The sequence below is a fragment of the Alligator mississippiensis genome, chromosome 13 (genome assembly GCF_030867095.1).
Source record: "Alligator mississippiensis isolate rAllMis1 chromosome 13, rAllMis1, whole genome shotgun sequence".
Taxonomy (NCBI): Eukaryota; Metazoa; Chordata; order Crocodylia; family Alligatoridae; genus Alligator; species Alligator mississippiensis.
The window spans coordinates 29,934,366-29,954,467 of record NC_081836.1 but is presented as its reverse complement, the minus strand read 5'-3'; the positions used below and the strand labels follow the sequence as shown (position 1 = coordinate 29,954,467).

General features: G+C 55.4%; 1 protein-coding gene across 3 annotated transcripts; it reads left to right on the top strand.

Moving 5' to 3' along the window:
* Positions 1–230: 230 nt before the first annotated feature.
* RHBDL1 (rhomboid like 1) lies at positions 231–19,549 on the top strand. 3 transcript variants are annotated; one of them, XM_006262887.3, is made up of 8 exons: positions 231–520; positions 5,746–5,913; positions 7,508–7,732; positions 7,926–8,074; positions 11,312–11,424; positions 15,829–15,929; positions 16,814–16,874; positions 17,918–19,549. In XM_006262887.3, the coding sequence occupies exons 1-8, from the start codon at positions 482–484 to the stop codon at positions 18,187–18,189; spliced, it is 1,128 nt and encodes a 375-aa protein (XP_006262949.1). In that variant the 5' UTR covers positions 231–481; the 3' UTR covers positions 18,190–19,549. The 3 variants fall into 3 exon arrangements, with proteins under 3 accessions (XP_006262949.1, XP_059572237.1, XP_019348687.1); XM_059716254.1 differs by having other exon boundaries at positions 235–520; positions 11,312–11,379; XM_019493142.2 differs by having other exon boundaries at positions 237–520; positions 5,746–5,904.
* Positions 19,550–20,102: the final 553 nt, after the last annotated feature.

Genomic DNA, 20,102 nt, shown 5'->3' with positions numbered 1-20,102 from the left:
CGCGCCGCGCACGTGGCCGGAGCCGGGAGCCGGGTCCGAGCTGGGCGCGCACAGCGGGGCTGCGGCAGGTCCCGGGGGCGGGGCGGGGCGGGGCGGAGGCAGCGCCCGGGCACGGAGCCCCGGCAGGAGCGGCCGCCTGGCGGCACGGGCCGGGCACGGGGAGCCGCGGGGCGGGGCCGGGGCTGGGGCTCCCGCGCCGCCCCCGCCGCCATCGCGCCGCCCGCCCGCCCGCCCGCCCGCGCGGCGGCACTCGGCTGCGGAGCCGGCGGCGCCGAGTGAGTGTGCGCGGTGCCCGCTCCGCTCCGCTCCGCTCCGCCGCCGCTGCCGTGGCCCGAGCACCGCGGGGCTGGCGGGGCGAGCCGCAGCCCGCGCCCCCGCGCCCGCCCGCCCCGGCGGCACCCTGGGAGCGCAGGAGCCGGCCCCCGGGCCACGGCCGCCCCCGCCCTCGTCCCCGTCCCCGCCGGCCGGCCCCGCCGGGTGCATGGACAGGAGCTCCCTGCTGCGGCTCATCCACGAGCAGGTGAGTGCGGCCCGGGCGGCTCCCGCGGCATCCCGCAGTGCCCGGGGCAGCGCCCGCCGAGCGGGGCGGCAGGGCCACGGGCACCAGCATCCCCTGCCGGGTAGGACGCCGCGGCCCCCGCTCCAGCTCCGCGGGCACCGCCTGTGCCGGGCGCTGCCCCAGCACCACGCACCTGCCAGCCTAGAGCCCGTGCCTGGCTCACCCCCCTGCCCCTGCCCTCCCTGGGCCCCAGGTGCCCCGCAAGGCAAGGGGCAAGACCATGGTGGTGCCCAGCTCAGTGCCCTGCTGCTAGATCGGGCCCTGCTGCACGGTGCCAGCTGTTGTGCCTGCAGGACCTGGGCTGAGCGCTGTGGCACTGCACTGCACTGCACCGAGTCCTGCGCCTGCCTGCCGGATCGGGGCCTGGTGCACAGGTGCCGTGCTGCATTGAGCCCTGCTCTGCCGCCCAGGATCGGCCCTGATGCATTGACACTTGGTGGCACTGAGCGCTCTGCTGTGGTGGCTTGGAGGCTGCATCCTCTCCCTCCGCTCTGACCGCCAAATTCAGCACCTCAAAGCCCCCATCCGTGCCAGTGGAGCCTGGGCTGGGTGGGAAATGGCTTGTTACTTTCAGTTTGGGGATTTAGACTCAGAGCTCCTTCTTCAGTAATTCCCCACCTGACTCACAGGGTGACCTTGGGCAGCTTCTTCAGGCTCCTTGGACTGGGGAGCTGGGTTTAAAAATACCTGGTGCCTGGTTGGCAGCAGGATGCCGAACCAGAGCCCAGCCGAGCTTCTAGACCTGAAGGATTTCAGTGTTTCTGAGCATTTATGTAAGGATTGGAGCCTCATCAGGGCAAGAGCGGGTGCCTGGCAGTCACTGCAATGTGCCCCTGAGCTGGGGACTGTGGTGTGGCTCAGCCAAAGTTTAGTGAACATTTAGAGCTGGGGAGGCAGGGGCTTTGATCCTGCTAGGTTGTGACCAACATTTCACAGCAGCTGGAAGTATAATAAAGTTCTCAGCCCACAGGGCCTCTGAGTAGCTGCAGGGCAGCTGCTAAGGCACAGGGGCATGTGCATGGCTGACAGCAGCTTGATCGGGGTGGGCTGGTAGCAGGCACTGGAGTGTGAGTGGGGGTATGGGCTTCCCAGGTCCCATTAATCCCCTGAGTGAGGAGTGATTTTGCTACTTTGGGAATGGGCAGCCACTAAAATGTGTGAGGGGAAGGATAAGCTGGGTGAGTGTGTGCAAGTGTGTGTGTGTATGCGTGCATGCATGCAAGGTGTGCATATGCTTGTAAATGTGAACTCCATGTTTGTGGGCAGGTGCCTTTCCATGTGTACAGTGTATGTATGTGAGCTAGTGTACATGCCGGAGTGTGCAGTGTATATACAATGAACACATGCATGTGAGTGTAAGCAGGTGTATGAGCTGGATGTAGCCCGCCAGGCCATTCTATCTGGCCCGCAGGGCTCCTAAAAAATTTAGAGAATTAATATTTATCTGCCCCTGGCTGCCTGTCATGCGGCCCTCGACCGCTTGCCAAAACTCAGTAAGTGTCCCTCCACCTGAAATAATTGCCTGCCCCTGTACAGTGTGTGCACATGCTGTAAGAGGGGACAGCGTATGGGGCATTCCTGGGGAAGGTGTGCATATGTGCACATGTATTGGGTTGTGTTTGCCACGTGTGGTAGATAGGTATGTGCATAGCATGTGTGCAGGCAGGTCATGCTGTCTGTGCCTGTGTGTTTTTTTTACATGCCATGTGCATGGATGGGAAGGTTTGCTATCTCCGTGGCAGGGGCAGGCAGGAGTGATGGCAGCAGTGTCTACTACAGTGAGAGCTGTCAGATCACTCCCTAAGAGCCTGGTCTGCATTCACATACAAGGAGGCTTCATGCAGAGAGGTGAAAGGACCTTTGACTGAAGCTCAAAGCCAATTGCATGAGACCTTTTTCTTTAAGAATAATCATTACTAAGCACCTGTATTAAAGTCTGGCCAACAAGTGAGGATGGAGATCACAGCCCTGGCATGCTAGGTGCTGCATGTACAACAGAAACAAAGGACGGGAGCAGAAACAAAGGTGTAGTGGTGATATGACTTGACCATGGCCACCTGGGAGGTCAGTGGCAGAATGGGGAGTAAAGCTGAGGTCTCCAGACATAGTCACCAGATGACTCTGAGGCAGTTGCTAGTGCCAGTGACCTGACAGCAGCCAAGAACACAGAGGTTGCTATGTTCTCTTCTCTGGCCCTCCAGAGAGGCCCAGTCCCCAGCTGAGGACTCAAATGAGAAAACAGAAGTGGAATGAATAGGTAGGGTGTATTGTAATTTCCTGTGAGACCTCTTGGGGCTACTACCTTTCCTATCCTCTGGCAGAGCTAGATGCTGGCTGGGCCTAAGGTGCATGGGGCCCTGGGAGCTGTAGCCCACAGAGCACAGTCAAATGAGTGGTCCAGAGCTTTCTGGAGAGTTAAGGCTGTAATTCAGTTTCTGCATCCACAAACAGAGTCAGGGACTGACATGGTCACAGTCTTCAAAGGGTTAATTTCGCCACGTGTGACTTTTCCACTTCGGCCCCTTCTGTTTCCCTCTGTTTTGAATCCCTCCTGCAGGATCGAACCCCGCACTACAGAACCAGCATCTCCCTACTGCCCAGAATTGGGCCTTTCCCACAAGAGCTCCCCACCCCCCCAGGCCAAGAGCTGTCATCTCTGCTAGATCTCAGCCTGTAGCTCCCAGGCAGCAAGAGACTCTGGGAGAGCGGGGCTCTCCCACCCTCTGCCCACAGCAGAGTCCTCTGTGTACGCACGCGTGTGTACATGTCCCACAGCATTCTCTGTCCTGCCCCTTCCACAAGGACATTGCTGGTGAGGTCTGTGTGTTGCATGTTGTTCCCCGGAGAACAAAGTGATACAGGCGATGATGTCTGCAGAATAATTCTGTATTACTGGCTCTGCCGGCAGTGGCAGCACCCAGCTTGTCCTTGGCAGGGCCCTCACTGATTTCTTGAGTGCTGCTTCATGGCCCCTTGTCAATCTGCCTTGGCACTGGCTTTTCAAATACCTCCTTCCCCTGCACTCTTCAAGAAAGAAAAAGGATATGAGCCTTCCTGTGCAATCCCTGGGGATGGGAGCTGCTGCCTAGCTAGAGGGGGTTTATTTTGTGTTGCTTAGGAAGTGACACCTGTGGAGCTGGTGGAGGTTGTGTAAGGTTATGTTCACTGTAGCTGTAGGGCTGGCCGCTGGGCAGTCCATACATAGATTTATCACCATGCTGTCTTGGGACCAACTAAAATTGACCCCCCCCCCCCCCCCCGCTTGTGCTAGATGCTGCATAGATATGCAGTTCCTTCCCTGTGTTGAAAGACAAGACCAATGGCAGGTGTCGGACCTGCTTATAGCATCCCACTTCAGCCCAGCTTTGCCTGAGGCTCACTGAGCTTGTTAGCCTTTTAGGCTGGACTGGGCCAGGTCAGACAGAACCTGGCACTGAATGCAACTCTTTGCCCAGGCAGCACGCTCAGGTTTGTAGGGCTGGTGTAGACCAGGTTCAGCTTCAGACCTTTGGCCTCCTTTGCCCTGGAGCCTTTGCCTGGGTCCGAGACACAGTGGCCAGCATTTGTAGGAAACCTTAGAAGCATTTCTGCTTCTCCCCACCGTTTGTAGGAAACCTCAGACCTGGATCCATGCCCAGATCTCAGCCCTTTCTTTGTAACTGGGCTGAACCAAAAGCCTGGGTCTGGACCCAGTTCTCAGCTTCCTCTGAACCAGGCTATTTTGGAACTTTCTTGTGCTGATCCCAGCCTATCTAGTAGTGCACGGGATTCAGCCTCCACAGCCTCCCTGTTGAGCTCCAGTGCAGGGACCCAGTGATTTAACCACAGATTCTGTTTTCTGGAATTTTATCAGTCACAAGGGGCTTGTTGGCATCTGGGGAGGAGGCAGCAGGAGTTGGGATAGGAAACTGGTGACTGTGGCATGGGCATCCTTCTCATTTCCCAGTGTGCAGCAGCTGGGGGATCATATAGACAGCTGTCAGTCAGGCTCTACCTCAAGCTCAGTGATTGTTGGGTGCATCTCTTCCCTGCCAGGATCCCTCTGTCTCTGGGCCACATGTTCAGACAGGACCTTCTGCCTTCTCTCCCTGCGTCTGTGAGGCCCTTTGCCCTGTGAGCGCAGGCAGCCACATGTGTCCCCCTTTCCCCATTAGAATCAATGGCAGTGCCTGGCTGTAGGTGAGGCCCTGGGGCTGCACCCTTCTGACTGCCGTGCAGGCCCCATCCCTCTGCCACATAGAAACAGGGACTCTGGCAGTGCTGACTGGTTGCTAAGCCCTTTCCTTATATTGAAGCACTCCTCAGAGCACAGCCAGCATGGGCCACGGGCACATGCCCAGCCTGGCCAGGTGTGGGGAGAAAACCCTCTGAAGAAGTTAAAGGAGATTAGATTCCTTGTAGAAGGAATCACAGCACCTTGGTGTTCCTGCATGTGCTGATTCTCCTCCTGCTATTCCTCAAGGGCCCCCACTGCAGTAACTCCAGTACTCCCCCACAGCCCCATTAATGAACAACTGGATCCTGTTAGATAGGACAGCACAACTTGGCTTGACTCCTGGGGAAACTGAGGCACAGGACGAAGCAGTGACATGACCAAGTGGCAGAGGGGCTGGCACATGGCCTCAGAAGAGCAGGAGGAGGCATCTGCCATCTGGGAACGGAGACCTCATTCTGTGGCCCTGGGGCCTGCTTAAGCGAGAAGGCTGCCAGGAGCTGCTAGTGCTCACCTGCACTGGGGCACAGCTCTGCTCTGACAGGTCAGGAGGCAAAAGTGCTGTCTAGGGACACAGGGAATGAGCCACACAGCTGGGTTAACTGCCTGGCAGCATGCACAGCCAGCTGGGGGCCTGAGCGGGACTTGGCAACACAGCCAGGGCAATCTCAGAGCTGTGGTCTGGTTGCACCCAAGGGGGGAGTTTGGGGAGATAGGCATCCAAAGAGTGTACCCCACAGAGAGGAGGGCAGATGAAGTCTGTGAGAGGGCTCACTGCCAGGGCCTGGCATGCATGGATGGACAGCTCTGGCAGTCTCAACTTCTCCCGGCAAAAGGTGCCCACAGAAAGGCATAGCAAAGCTTCCAACTGCTCCAGCCCCAGTGGCAATCTCTCCAGCACCCATGGTAAGCTGTTGCCTGGAGCTGATGCCCCTCACTCCTGTTTCTAGCTTGTGGCTCTCTTTTTTCCCAGCTTGATCCTGAAAACACCGGTTTCATTGGTGTGGAGACCTTTGCCAGCCTGGTGCACAGCCATGAGCTGCCCCTGGACCCTGCCAAGCTGGAGATGTTGGTGGCTCTGGCACAAAGCAATGATGAGGGGCAGATCTGCTATCAGGAGCTGGTAGACCTGGTCAGTGACGTGAGTGCTAGTTATGGTGCCTGGGCACCACACACATGCCATGAGGAGGACCCTGTGAGGCCCACTGCGCTTCATAAAACTGGGAAGCAGGATTGGGAGGGGGTTGCAGTTCCCTTTGGAGCATGTACCCGTGGGGCTGGGCATGCTGCTCAAAAGCAGGAGTTTTGGGGGCCAAACACAGCCCTGGATGGGGGACCTCTGTTTTGCTTCAGCATGAGAGCTCAAGGCACAAATTCACCCGTGGTGCAAGCTGGTCTGGTCAGTGTGACCTGCATCTGCCTACACGAGGCCTGGACTTGGCCCAGTGACTTGAGGCACCAATCCCAGGAGATGACTGATGTCACGGGGCAGCCCACTGCACTGAGGAACACAGCTGCTGGACAGGGTCCCTGGGGCCAGTTCAGGGCTCCCTGTGGGAAGCAGAGCTCAAGGAGGACATACCTGATGTCTATCGTTGCATGCACGCATGCGCACGCACACACTCTACCCTGCACACACCACAGGTGGTTCTGGAGCAGGTCACCTCCCACCATCCCCTGCCATCAGTTTGCTGGCAGAAATGCCAGACTCTTGGTCCTTTCTTCTGGCATAGAAAGAGTTTTTGTTTGGTGAACCTAGACTGGGATTGGAACAGAGGGAGGGAGTCTTTGCTTGGTGACCCTGGCCCCCATCAAGTCACCAGTTCAAGGCTGGGCTGGAGCCTGGTAGGAACTATATCATCTGTCCCTCATGGCTCTTTGCTGGCCTGTGTGGAAGGAGGTTGAAGCTCAGCACCTAGGGGACAAAGGGCCATTCCACAGAAACCATTATCTACTGGTATCAGGGCAGTCAAACATGCCCTGGGGAACCAGATGCCACTGCTGGACTGGGCTGGAGGGGCTGGCATCGCTGAGCCCTACTCTGTGGAGAGCTCTGCAGAGCTGGCAAGGTATCACCAGTTGCCTTGCAGCCCCCCGGGTGGAGAGATGACAGCTGTGAGCAAAACGTTGTGAAATACAAGCAGATTCCTGTTAGATGGCCTCCTTGTGCCATGGCCCACAGTCACAGGGATGACTGGAGTAGCTGGGAGCACTTGCACGTACCCAGCAATGCCTCCTACTGGGAAGGTGAAACAGCTTGTTGCCAGGATCTTCCCCACAGCGAAGGCTTCTGCCCTGGCTGGCTCTGGGGCTGCTGCGTGTGGGGTAGGGATTATGCATAGTTAGTCCCGGCCTGCACAAGGACCCATCTTGGAGAGGAAATAAAGATTTATTTTCCTCTCGTGTACTGAGCTCTCCACAAAAGCAGAAAGCACCACTGAATATTCAGTCATGAATCCTTAGATTATTCCTACTTGGCTCAGCTGAGTGTGGAGACGATCCAGGAGAGTGCCTCATTAGCACACTGCCCCTGCGCACACTGTGTGCTTCGCATCCTGTCTCCAAAGGCACCTGTCCCTTGTCCCAGCCCTTCACTGCTCTCTCCTCACCTGACATCGCAGTGGTCCCATGTTCGGGGAATCTCTGGCCTGAAGCGACCCCTGCCGGCTAGGGTGGGGAGCGGAGGGCTGGGAGCTCTGTTCGCAACCGTTGTCTGTCACAGCCTCTCTCTACAGATCAGCAGTAAACGCTCCAGCAGCTTCAAGCGAGCCATTGCCAATGGGCAGAGGGCACTGCCCCGCGATGTGCTGCTGGACGAGACAGGCCTGGGCTTCTACAAGCGCTTTGTCCGCTACGTGGCCTATGAGATTCTGCCCTGTGAGATGGACCGACGCTGGTACTTCTACCAGCATCGCACCTGCCCCCCGCCCGTCTTCATGGCAGCTGTCACGCTCACCCAGGTACCCTGAACCTCACAGGAAATGCACCTGGGGGGTGTCTCCGTGCCTGGGGAATTTGCCTTCCTGTGGGCATCCAGAGCCAGAGCAGGCTGTGCCCTCTGCCACTTCTCCACCTGGCCCCTGCTCTCTGTACTGTGCTCTACAGAGCAGGGAAATCCTTCCCAATTGACAGCCAGCCCCTTTCTTTCTGCAGATCATCGTGTTTCTGTGCTATGGGGCTCGGTTGAACAAGTGGGTGCTGCAGACATACCACCCGGAGTACATGAAGAGCCCACTGGTCTATCATCCGGGGCACCGAGCCCGTGCCTGGCGGTTCCTTACCTACATGTTCATGCACGTTGGGTAAGGAGGAACCACCCTGGAGGGAGGGAGGGAGGGAGAGAGATGCTGAGTTTGGGGGATGTCGCCCAGGCAGGGCAAACCAGGTCAGAGCAAATATGGGCCATGGATTCCTGTCTCCGCACAGGGCACTACAGTGCCTGCAGCTTGTGAGTGTGTTGAAAGTGCTGAGGGCAGCTTGTGCTCCTCTGCTCTGAGTTGTGGCAAGAATTTGGTGCCTGGGCCAGAACCCCTTTTTCAGTGGATGGTTCAGGGGACTGGGAATGAGACCCAGGGACAGGAAGTAATTCCCACCAGGTGGCCTGTGTGAAATGAGCCGGGGGGCACAGTCAGGCCCAGTTCTTCAGTGATAGTGCCAGGGGAGAAGCCAGGGGCTGGGTGGATTTCATGACTAGGTTGTTATTCCTGCAGGTGTGGCCCCTCCAGGAGAGGGCTGAGCATATCTGAGGGAAGATCTTGAGAGACAGTACATTGCAACTGCCTGTGCTGTCTTCTGGTGTATGGACAGTGGAAAGCTTTGCTCTCCGGGGCAGGTTTAACAGTGAGAACAGCTATTTGCAGAACATCTTGGCAACTAGAATTTAGCCTCCACTGGCTTTGCAGTCCCAATTGTATCCATGGGAGCAGTGTTTGGCATGGCTGGATTTCATAGGAAGGAACTTCAGAACAGGACTTGAGACACAGCCCCACTCCTCTTCTGGGGAGGCAACACCTGTTTTGGGCTGAGGTAGACCGGCTTGTCCAGTCAGGAAGCAGAAACACAACCATGTGACTTGAGAAACCAAAAGGAGGAGGGATGCTCTTGCAGGTCAGGGTCCTCACTCTGCCACTGACTTGCTGAATGACTTTGGGCAGGTCACTTACTTTCTCTCTGTGCCTCAGTTTTCCCCATAGAAGAGGATGTATTGCAGTTGCTGACTTGACAATGGAATTGGGAGGGTTAAATCATAAACATTTGCAAGAGCCTTGTTCAGGACTGAGATCAGCACTATAGGAATTCTTGCTAATAAATGAAATAAATGCTGAGGTTGGAATTGAATGGGCCTTGGAAATGGCGTCAGGTCAAATTCATTCTTGCAAAATGTTAATTGGACTGTCTCGAACAGTGGGTGAGCTTGTGGAGCAGGCCATTCCCCAGCAGCGGAAGCACTGAGATCACTGCTGGCCCAGTGCTAAGGACAGGCCAGGATCCTCCCGTTTCCTCCCTACCACTGCTGGGAAGCTGCACCCCCCACTCTTTGCATGCCTCCTCCCAGTGGGCAGCATGTGAGAGAGCAAAGCCAGGCTCCTGTGGCTAGAATTTAGCACCAAGGCACATGAGCTGCCAGTGTGATGTCATCAATACAGCATTATGATGTCACTGTGGGAAGCAGGACAAGGGTGAAAGCCTACTAAAATCCTTGATTAATTGACTAACCTGTGCATGGAGACAGTCTAGATAGTTTTCCCTCCTAGACTTGACATTCCTCGTCAGAGCCCCAGGGCGGGGGGATCTCCATTGTGCAGAGGCACCCTTGTGTGTCTTTGTAGGGTCAGGGCACGCTGAGAGTGATGCTGGGTGCATTAATGAACTCCTTCCTCAGGGTTGCCTCCTGCCCCCATCATGGTCGGAGCTGTGGGAGGAAGTGGTTAGGGGCTCAGATTGGTCCATACCCCCTGGTTGTGTTGCTTGTTGATGGCTGTGGCCTGCACTGAGCTGACCAGTAATGCACTGAAATACAGGACAAGGGGGAAGAGGGGTCATTGGCCATCTCTGGCTACAGCCAGCAGCTAGAGTGGCAAGGTGTCTCCTGCTTTCTGACGGGAGAGGCAGATGTGCTGTGAGAGATGAGCATTGCCAGCCTCCTCTTCTTTCAAAGCTGGCTCTGTGGCAAAGCAGTAGCAAAACCAAGGACAGGAGAAGCCCCCCCAGCTCTGAGACTGCCTGGCCACAGAGTCTGCGTGTCCCTGTGCCATGCCAATGCAGCGACCACACAGAATGTCAATTGGGGATGAAATAATAATGATCACTGCAAAGATATTGACCACAGTAGCACAGCCTGTTCCCTGGATTGATGGCCTCTTGATTAGCAAAATTAACAGCCCCAATCAGATCTGCTGAATGGTGGGATTAACCACAGGCAATTCCTGAGCTGCCATCTCCAACCCTGGATGTTCATTGCCTTGTAAAGGCCACACAATGCCCCATCAATGAGATACTTCTGAGCATGACTGGGATTGGCTGGTCTGTACTGAGGGCATGCTTGGGAAGTTGGTATCCAGATGGGAGCACTGTTGGGCTCTTCCTTTAGGGCTGAGCTGGTTGATGATGCTTTGAGCACATTTTCACTGGGAAATGCCAGTTTGACCAACACCAAATATTTTGCAGGGCTGCAGCAGTTTCACTGAAAATTCCAACCCGAATTATCAATAGGCCACATTTCAGTTGACACCAAGGGTCTTTATTTTGGATGTTAACTTCTTGATTGTCTTTATCATCGTATTGCTATCAGTGTTGTTATTAATATGTTATATCAATTCTCCCTTTGATGTCATTGAAAGGATAAAATCAAAAGGAGGTGATTTGGTTTTATTGAACTGGAAAATTCTAATCAGTTGCTTCAGTATTTGCCAAATACCATTTTTGCATAATTTGTTTTGCAGGAACTGTCAGTGTTTTGACTCTTTGTTCCAGTTCAGGATAAAAGAGAGTCTTGAAAGGCCAGGATTTCCTGTAGAGCTACAACAGTTCATAGTTTCAATAGGCTTGAGCTGCCGAAGCTGCCTCCCTATTGCAGCCATCCCTCCCTTGGACCCAGGAGGGCCTGCAGTTGCTCAGTGTGGAAGTAAATTCCAGGTGGGAGATGGAGCAGATTGGGGCAGCTGGTCATGTGAGATGGAGCTTTTTTCTCTAGCTCAAATGCTGCCTAGGTGAGAATGACTGAAGGGCCGTCTCAGTTGGGTTCCTGACCAGGTAGATACCCCTTCCTCTGGCCAAGAGCAGCTGTCGGCTATGCCGAGTATGAGAGATGTGGGCTCATGGTTAGGGAAGGGGATCAGGGGGCCAGAAGTCCTAGGGTCTGTGTCCAGCTCTGCCATTGACTGTCTTTGTGACCTTGGGTGAGTCCCTTTCCCCTCATTGTTTCATCTTCTCTGAAAGTTACACCACAGTGGGGTGTATCATCCCCACCCTGTCCTGTGTGGCCAGCTAGAAGGACTCTGCTTGCTGAGCTTAACTTGTCTCCTTATGTTTCTGTCCAGGTTGGAACAGCTTGGATTCAATGCCCTCCTCCAGCTGATGATCGGGGTCCCCCTGGAGATGGTCCATGGTATCTTGCGCATCAGCTTCCTCTACCTAGCGGGAGTGCTGGCAGGTGGGTGGGGGCACCGGCCCGTAGGTCTGCTGCTGGTTCTTCCTCCCCAGGTGCAGTACCTTGCACTTGTCAGTGGTGAAACCCATCCTGTTCTCATCCGCCCACTCCTGTAACCTGTCTAGTTCCGATTGTAGCCTATTCCTCCCTTCTAGTGTGCCCACTTCTCCCCACATCTTAGTGTCATCAGCAAATTTAAATAGGGTGCTTTTTACGCCCTCAACCAAGTCGCTGATGAAGATGTTGAACAGTGTGGGTCTGAGGACCGAGCCCTGGGGGACCCCACTGCCCACATCCCTCCAGGTCGAAAAGAACCCATCCACCACCACTCTCTGGGTGCGGCCCTCCAGCCAGTTAGTGACCCATTTGTAGTTGTCGATGCCACAGTCCCCTAGTTTTTTAATGAGAATGGGGTGAGAGACAGTGTCGAAGGCCTTCCTGAAGTCCAGAAAGACTACATCCACTGCTACCCCTGCATCTAAGGATTTTGTGACCTGGTCATAGAAGGCCACCAGGTTGGTCTGACAGGACCTGCCTCTAATGAACCCATGTTGGTTGCCCCTAAGCATAACCTCCCCTGCTGGCCCCTTGTGGACATGCGCCAGGATAACTCTCTCAAAAAGCTGACCCAGGACCAAGGTAAGACTGACTGGCCTGTAGTTTCCTGGGTCCTCCTCCCTCCCTTTTTTGAAAATGGGAACCACATTGGCCCTTTTCCAGTCCCCTGGTACCACACCAGAGCACCACGAGCGCTCGTAAAGCCGTGCCAGGGGTCCCGCAATGACCTCTGCCAATTCCCTCAGCACTCTGGGGTGCAGGTCGTCAGGACCAGCTGATTTAAATACATCCAGTCCCTCCAGAAGTTCCCTGACTAGGTCCTCAGTGACCCTAGGCCTGGGTGCGCCTCCCCTGGGGCCTGAGGGGGTCCCAGCAGACAGGCTGATCCAGTCCCTACTCAGGAAAATGCTCCCTTCTCCATTATTCCCAGAGGGATTGGCTCCTTCTGCTGAAATGAGTGAAGAATTATCGCTGCTCATGACATGTTTCCCTTCCTCAAGTCAGCCAGCCCCAGGGAAAAGCTGAGGATAGCCTAGCAGGGCAGTGTGGCTGCAGGGGAGATTCTCTTCCATGTGCACTCTCCATCAGAGCAGAGCCCTGCAGGGTTTGCAAAGGCAGGGACCCCAATTCTGTTGAGCTGCTGCTGGTTGCTGACCTGATCCTTAAAGTCTCCTTCCTTCCTTTCCTGCTGCAAGCTGGATCTAGGCTCAGGAAATGCAGGAAGTGATTACAGCAGGAAGCCAGTGCAGGGAGAGGGGATTGGGGGTGCAGGGGTGGTAAAGGCATCCTTTGCGCCCTGGCAGCTTCTCTGTCAGTGTGGAGCACATAGGGTAGTGAGTGAAACATAGAGACCACTGACTATAGACCTGCTGCAGCGGAGTCCCTGTGCACCCAGTGCTTGGAGATTGGGGATCCCTCTTATCCATCCAGGGTGGCTGCCTCCTGCTGGACAGGATAGGACCTGCCTGGCTGTGTGTCATAGACCACAGCACTAGCAGACAACAAAGATTCCCCCGCCCACAGCTGATGTTTCCCTGGGTTGTTTATGCAGGTGGGTCAGTGGTTCCTCTGCACTGTCAATGGCCAGAGCTTGGAGCAGGGCAGTAGGTCTGACCTTCCAAGGCTTGTTGCAATTCTGTGTATATCGCTGACTTTGTATTAATGGAGGCTGCCCAGGCCCTTGATAGCAACATCCCCTCTGCAGGTGGCAGAAGCAGTCCAGTGTGTCAGGTCTCCCAACCTGAGCTGGGAGGCTCCTCTAGGGCTAAGGGTGAGGGCAAAGATCAGTCTTCATGGCCCATTTGGCCCTTGACTTCTCTGTGGCTAGATGTCAGTGCCATACCTGCTAGGATATGAGACTACCAGGAGCTCCAAAGTGGGCATTGTATGGCTGTGATGAGCCATCTTTGAACCAGTGACACAGAAGGGAAGGGCTCCCTGTCTCAGCAGTGACCCCTACCCCAACTCCTAGAACAGCTGCATTTCATATCAGGGGTGCTCAGCCAGGAGGAAGCAGCTGGCCTGGGGGTGGAGGACAAACTCCACACTTACCCCTCTGTAGCCATTTCAGGTATTTGGGGCTGTAACCTCACATCTCCTCACCAGCCATGGACAGCAGAGCCAGGGGAGCCTGGCCAAGGTGGGCTGTGCCCCAGCATGCCCCTTGGGACTCAGCCCTGCTAAGGTACCATCTTCTGGATGAAATTCAAGCCAAGGCCTGATCTTTTTAGGCAGTCCCTGTTGTTGGCACTATGGGCAAGAGCTGTGGTGCAAACCATTGCCCCGGTCAGATTTTAACTCAGGCACATGCTTTCCTTCTAACTCACTCCCCTTTCAGATTTTTCTTGTTGGCTACCACATTCTTCCTCACTTCCTGTCCTAAATAGCTGTCCAGTGTCCGGGTGCTTTGCTAAACAGCTCCAGCTCCTGTGCATCTCCCCAGAGCTGATGGCACTTCAGAGCATGTGTGTGAAGTGATTTTTGCACATCCTTTACACACTGGTGACATTTGTAAAAGGCTCAGAGAGTTTCCAGGCAGAACAGAGCCACATAATTATTGTATGAAACTTATTGTTAATGGAGCCCTGGTCTTTAAGAAACCACGCACATTGTTGGTGCAGTGTGAACAGTAATAATTGAGGTTGTCCTCGGGGTTCAAGGTGACACCAAACCCTTTAATCCTGTGGTTTTTCATGATGCCCAGCTATATTTCAGACAGGATAGGACAGTCACACATGGGGGCCCTTCACTCCTTTTCACCCAGTGGTGTAACATAAGAGATTTTCTAATGCTCTTTAGCTCAAGAGCTATATATACCAGGCAGGCATCTGGGGAAAGCTACCTCTGAGTGCTAATGCTTTTCCATGCTGCTGACTGCATGCAGAACTGTTTGCAAGGCCCTTGGGCAATTAGCAGAGTAGCCAGAATTACTCACCCATGGATTTCTTTGGAGAGGGAGAGATCAGAAACCAGGGCTCCTCGTACCCATCAAACCCACTCTCTGCTCCCAGAAACTGCTGTCTTGGCAGAGAATGGCCTGGGACTGAGGGCAGCAAACACTAACCCTGCCTGCAGCTCAGAGACCCTGTGCCAACACTGAGAGCAAAGTGGGGCCCTGCCCAGTTCCCTGGAATGGTTGCCTTGACCACTGTGATGACAGCCTCTGCCCATGTTTCTCAAGCCAGCTTTGTGTGTGACTGTACCCAGAGTGCTGCAAGGGCACAGCTAAGTTTCCCCGGCGTGGCTGTGGTTGAGCTGGAGGGCAGCTGATGTTCAGTCCCATTCCCCAGGTATGTTTCCCTGGGTGGTTCCCCTCTGATGGGGGTGCTTGTCTGCCGGCTGGCAGGCACAGTGCCACATCCTGTGGGTGGCATGAGATGAGATCACTGCCTGGTTCCTAGGGGCTTTCCCAGGTGCTACCAGCAAGTGGCCTGGGGCAGTGTCAGGGCATGTGGAGCAGCATACCAGCCCTTCTAGAGACTCAACCAGCAGGGTCAGCCTGATAGCCACCTGCTGTGGGTGCCTTATGCCCCATGAGGCAGGTTCCTCTCCAGGGTAATCCTGTTGGTTACAGTGGGATCAGACCAGGATGAACTTGGCCCAGGAGATGTAGATGCAGTGGGTCTGCATTTTGGGGTGTCAGCACCCCTGCGCCAAGTGTGTGGTGCACATCAGTTATAGTGGGCAGGTGTGCAGCAGCAGGAGACCGTGGTGGAGCATGTGTTGAGTGGTGAGTGCTCGCAGTACGCATTTGGACTGGAAGGAGTCAGTGTGCAGTTTGTAGGGATAGCACTGGCATTGCTGGCTGAGGTAGATAACAAGGGTGTGAGGGGCTGTGCTGCCTGTGGAGTGCGTGTGTGCTCTGTGCTGGGTGCGAGGGGCTCTGCTGGGTGTGGTGTTAGTGCGTGCTCTGTGCTGGGTATTGAGGCAGGGCTGTATTAGCGTGTGCGCTGTGGGGGTGTGAGGGGCTGTGCCATGTGCTCTGTGGTGTTGTGGTGGGCTGCGCTGCGTATGCTGTTAGCATGTGCTCTGTGGTGGGTGAGGGGCTGCACTGTGCGTGCTCATTATACACCAAATGAGTATGTGCTTTGGAGGAGAGCACGTGCAGGAGCTGGAGTATGTGCTGATGCTATAATGCAGACCGATGTGGTGGAAAAGCCTGTACGTGGGGAAAGTCCCATTAAAGTTTGATGCTGAGGCAGCGAGAGCAGGAGCTATGAAAAGCTCCATGCTGTGGACTGGGAAAGCCTGTCTTTCTGAGCCCATTTCCTTGTACTCTGCCCCAGGGCACAGGCGTGCTCTCCTCTGCTCTGTCACCAGTATTCCCCAGTATTCCCCTCTTGCCTGCAGGCTCCCTGACTGTCTCCATCACAGACATGAGGGCCCCGCTGGTTGGAGGCTCAGGAGGCGTCTATGCCCTCTGCTCTGCTCACCTGGCCAACGTCGTCATGGTAGGTCCTCTGGCTGTGCAGCCTACCAGGGAGGGCACTGGGGTGGGACTGGTATGTGGCATATGTCCTCCTGTTGCCTACTGGGATCCCAGGAGCAGCTGAGATAATGTTAAAGAGTGCCCAGACAAACTCTGAGAGGAGAGCAGCGGCATGAGCTGCTGGTGCTGGCTGGGATGGTCATGTCCATGGTGGTTGCCCACCCAGTCCGGTTCAGGCAAACAGCTTTGGTCCGTGTCCTTTGGTACGTTGCTGGCCTGGGATTAGCACTGTAGGAGACCAGGGTCACTCCACACCTCTGGGCTGGCACCAGCTGTGGATAGTGCATTGACATGGAGGTAGCAGGGGGATGGGGTAGAGACCAGAGCAATGAAGGGCATTTGCTGCTTGCCTTATCTTGGCCAACCACCTATGACTAGTATTATCAACAGGGGACAATTCATAGCCACCATCAATCTCTTCTTTAAGAATTTGGGGCATCAGCAAGGGTTTTCTTGAGGGTTAAAGCCCCATTCCCTCTATTTCCCCCTCTCTCCCACCCTTCTGCCTCAACCCTGTCACACCTAGCAGGGCACTGATGCCTGGGCATGTCCAGCATCTGCCCCAGAGAACAATATAGACAGGGCTTTCCAGGCTTTGCAAGCTGGCCATGGCTGTCTTGCCCCATTTGCTGTAACATAGCCCTGGTTGTGGCCATGCTCCTAGGCAGGCAATAGACTTCTTCCTCTGAAGGAGCTTCACTCCTCCCTGCTGCCATTTTAGGTAGTGAACTGCTGCTTGACAGGCTGCCACAGGTCCCTTCCAGCTGGAAATGGGTCAGGAATAGTCCATTGCTTGAGCCCAGCCATGGGTCTTGTGTAGCTGTAACTCTGTCTGTCTGTCCTCAGAACTGGGCAGGGATGCGTTGCCCCTACAAGCTGCTCCGGATGGTCCTGGCCCTTGTGTGCAGTAAGTACCTGGTGTACATACTTGGCTACCAGGGAGAAGGCCCTGGGGGAGGACTGTGCCAGCCATTGACGCTCCAAGGCCAGAGGTGATCATTACAGTCACTGGGTCCTATGTCCTGCATAGCACAGGCCAGGGAACTTCACCCCAGGCCTCCTGCAACAGGGAGAATTGCCCTTCCTTGCTGTGTTAGCAAATTCTCTCAAACACTGGTTGAACCAGAGAAGTAGGTCTCCACCTCTTTTTCCGTCCCAAAGTCTCCATGAACCCCTTCCCATGCAACCATGAGATGGAAGGATAGTTGCAGCCCCCATGCTTGACTTGCCTTGCTCATGGGCATGATGATACGGAGCAGGGGTTTTCAATCTTTTTGGATCAGTGTACCCCTGGAGGCCAGATGCAGAGCAGGGGGGAGGGGGCAGTGGCGCACAGCTGAATGCGGAGCAGTGGCAGCCACCATGTGCAAACTTCCCTCATCCCCCACGTCCAGCCGGGCACACAGCGCCTGCATGGCAGCATGGGATGGTGCATGCTAGCACTCCGTCCCCGCCTGCCCACATGTACCCCCTCGGGCCTTCTCAAGTACCCGCAGGGGTACGCGTACCACCAGTTGACAACCCCTGATATAGAGTGTTTCTTTGAGAGGTGCCACTCTCTGCTTCAAGACTGTCTGTCATGGAGAGCACGCAGGCATTTCCCCTGATGAGCCCTTCCTGTGTCCTGTCGCCCTCACCCATAGGCATCAGCATCTCACTCCCAGCCTGCTTGTAGCCTGATGAAGCTCAGCTCCATGCCATGCAGACCAGTGCCTGCTGGGATGCCACCAAAATCTTCCTCAGCCTGTTACTCAGTGACAACAAACAGCACAGAAATGTGCAGCCTTCCAGCGGAGGCACTTGTCCCCATCAGTAGTGGCTGGGACCTGGGAGCAGCAGGGCTGGACAGACACAGGGCCCCACACGCAGAGCAGGGGTAGTGGGGTTGCTCTCAGGCTGGGTCCTTGCTGAATCAAGCTGGTTTCCCACTCTTCATCCTCTCCCTTGCAGTGAGCTCGGAGGTGGGTCGAGCCGTCTGGCTCCGTTTCTCCCCTCCCCTGCCAGCCTCTGGCCCCCAACCCAGCTTCATGGCTCACCTAGCTGGTGCCATTGTGGGCATCAGCATGGGGCTGACCATCCTGCGCAGCTATGAGGAGAACCTGCAGGACCAGTGCGGATGGTGGGTCGTGCTACTCTCTTATGCCACCTTCCTCGTCTTCGCTGTCTTCTGGAACATATTTGCCTATGACCTGCTGGGGGCACAGATCCCACCACCGCCATAGCCTCCCCTGGGTCTCCAGCATCCTCCCCGAAAGTGCCAAAACCCTGATGACACGGGTGCCAGCCCCATGCCCGGGGGCCTGCACTGGACCAGAAGCGCACTGGCTTTTCTATTGAGGTGTTCTCTCAGCCAGAGACTGAACTTGGAATCTTCCTAGGCCCCTGCCTGAGACTGGGAGGCAGCAGCTATGTGACGTGGAGCCCAGCAGACCCGGGCACTGGGCACCCTGCCCACGTGGCAGAGCGGGGCCCTCCACCAGAGGCCAGATCGGCTGTGCATGCACGTGCTGGGTGTGAGCAAGGGCAGTGTGCCCACCCCTGTGCAAACATGTTTGCTGTGTGTGTTGTGCCACCCACCCCAGCAAGCAGGCCTGGCCCCCAAGCTGAGTGGGAGTGAGCATGCATGCTCCCTCATGTCAGGGTGGCAGTGCCAGGGTGCTCAGTTGAATGTACAGTTTTCAAGCTGCCTTCCCTCCCACATCCCTCGCTGCTCAGTTCACTGAGTCTCCCTCATTGGCTCAGGCAGGCCAGCTCCTCTGCTGTAGACAGCAGGAACACTGCAGGGACCCCAGTGAAATACCGCCCCATAAGAAGATGGTTCAGCCTCTCCTCTCTTTCCCCTACATGCCATATGTGAACCCCTAACTGCAGAGTCCTCTCCAACCCCTGCTCTTCAGGGCTGGGCACAGGTGGGAGCAGCATGGGGAAGAACAGCAGCAGAACAGAGTGCCTCTGCTGTGTAGAGCACGGGGCCGTGCAGCTGGGTGCAGGGACAACAGTACCAGGGAGTGGAGCTCTCAGGTTGGCCAGAGGCTTCAGAGCAGGTCAGGGGGGTCCCAGCTAGGAGAAATGCCCGCTTGTTTGTTCGTAGGAAACAGCCATAGAAAATTAAGGTCTGGTCTCTTAGCCAAGGGGCACCAAAATGCTGTTCAATTTGATTTTCCCCTCCTTCCCCAGCTCACCTAGATCTCCCTCAGCACCCAGTTCAGGGCTCATCTTGACAGCTACCCTGTTGGTAGGGGCCTGAGCCTCTGTCTCCTGACCAGAACTGCACTTGTTGTATATGATGTCAAATCAGTGTTTCCCCCTATGCTATCAGAGCTGAGATCTGCACAACTCATCTCAGCAGTGCCCCTGAGTTTGGCTGTTTAGATCACAAAGCCCATGTGTCCCCAGAACTTCCATAGCTGGCATTTGACTCAGCCCAGAGCATTACCTCTCTGATGGCATATTGGCATGGGCAGCAGGGAGGTCTCTTGCAATGGGTTCCCAATGCGAACAGGGCAAGGAGCAGAGGGGAAAAGGCAGGACCCGCACCTGGAATCAACCTTTTTGAAGTATAAATAAATATTTTGCACACCATATGTCCCCACTGTCTGTTGCTATCCTGCCCGCAGATTGGCTGCTTCTTTTTTCAGCTCAGCAAAAGGGATCACTAGGTCCCTGACTTGCTTGGGCCTGGGTTCATTCAGCAGCTAACCTCATTTGTAGAGAGACCAGTGGAAATCACCTGCTCTGAGGGTTGCACTGACTCGTTAGCTCCTTTGATGAGCCAGTGCCCTTCCCTCCTACCAAGGTAAAGTCAGTTCCATGAACAGAGATACATCTGGTATATGGTGGGTAACTGGTGTGAAAAATAACAGGGTCTGAACTGCAGCTGGCCCATTAATGTGCAGCCCGAACACAGAATCCAGCAATGGAGCTATCATGGTCTTCCAAAGGCAAGCCCTGCAGGGAGACATGCTGGGGTGTGGAGCTCGCTCTCTGGGGTTAAGTAGAGGACTGCAGGACAGGGAGTCAGCAGCACCCACCAGCCATGATCTCAAAGTACGTGCTGGTTGGACAGCTGTTTACAAATGAGGCCTGAGCCTGTATCACTGGCCACAAGTGCTGGGGGGAGTCGCTTGTCTCTAGT

Excerpts from the sequence above, each read along its gene's own strand:
- RHBDL1 (XM_006262887.3), top strand. The coding sequence starts at position 482 with ATGGACAGGAGCTCCCTGCTGCGGCTCATCCACGAGCAG. Across the intron at positions 11,425-15,828 it reads CCTAGCGGGAGTGCTGGCAG|GCTCCCTGACTGTCTCCATC; the intron begins GTGGGTGGGGGC and ends TCTTGCCTGCAG. Across the intron at positions 16,875-17,917 it reads GGTCCTGGCCCTTGTGTGCA|TGAGCTCGGAGGTGGGTCGA; the intron begins GTAAGTACCTGG and ends TCTCCCTTGCAG.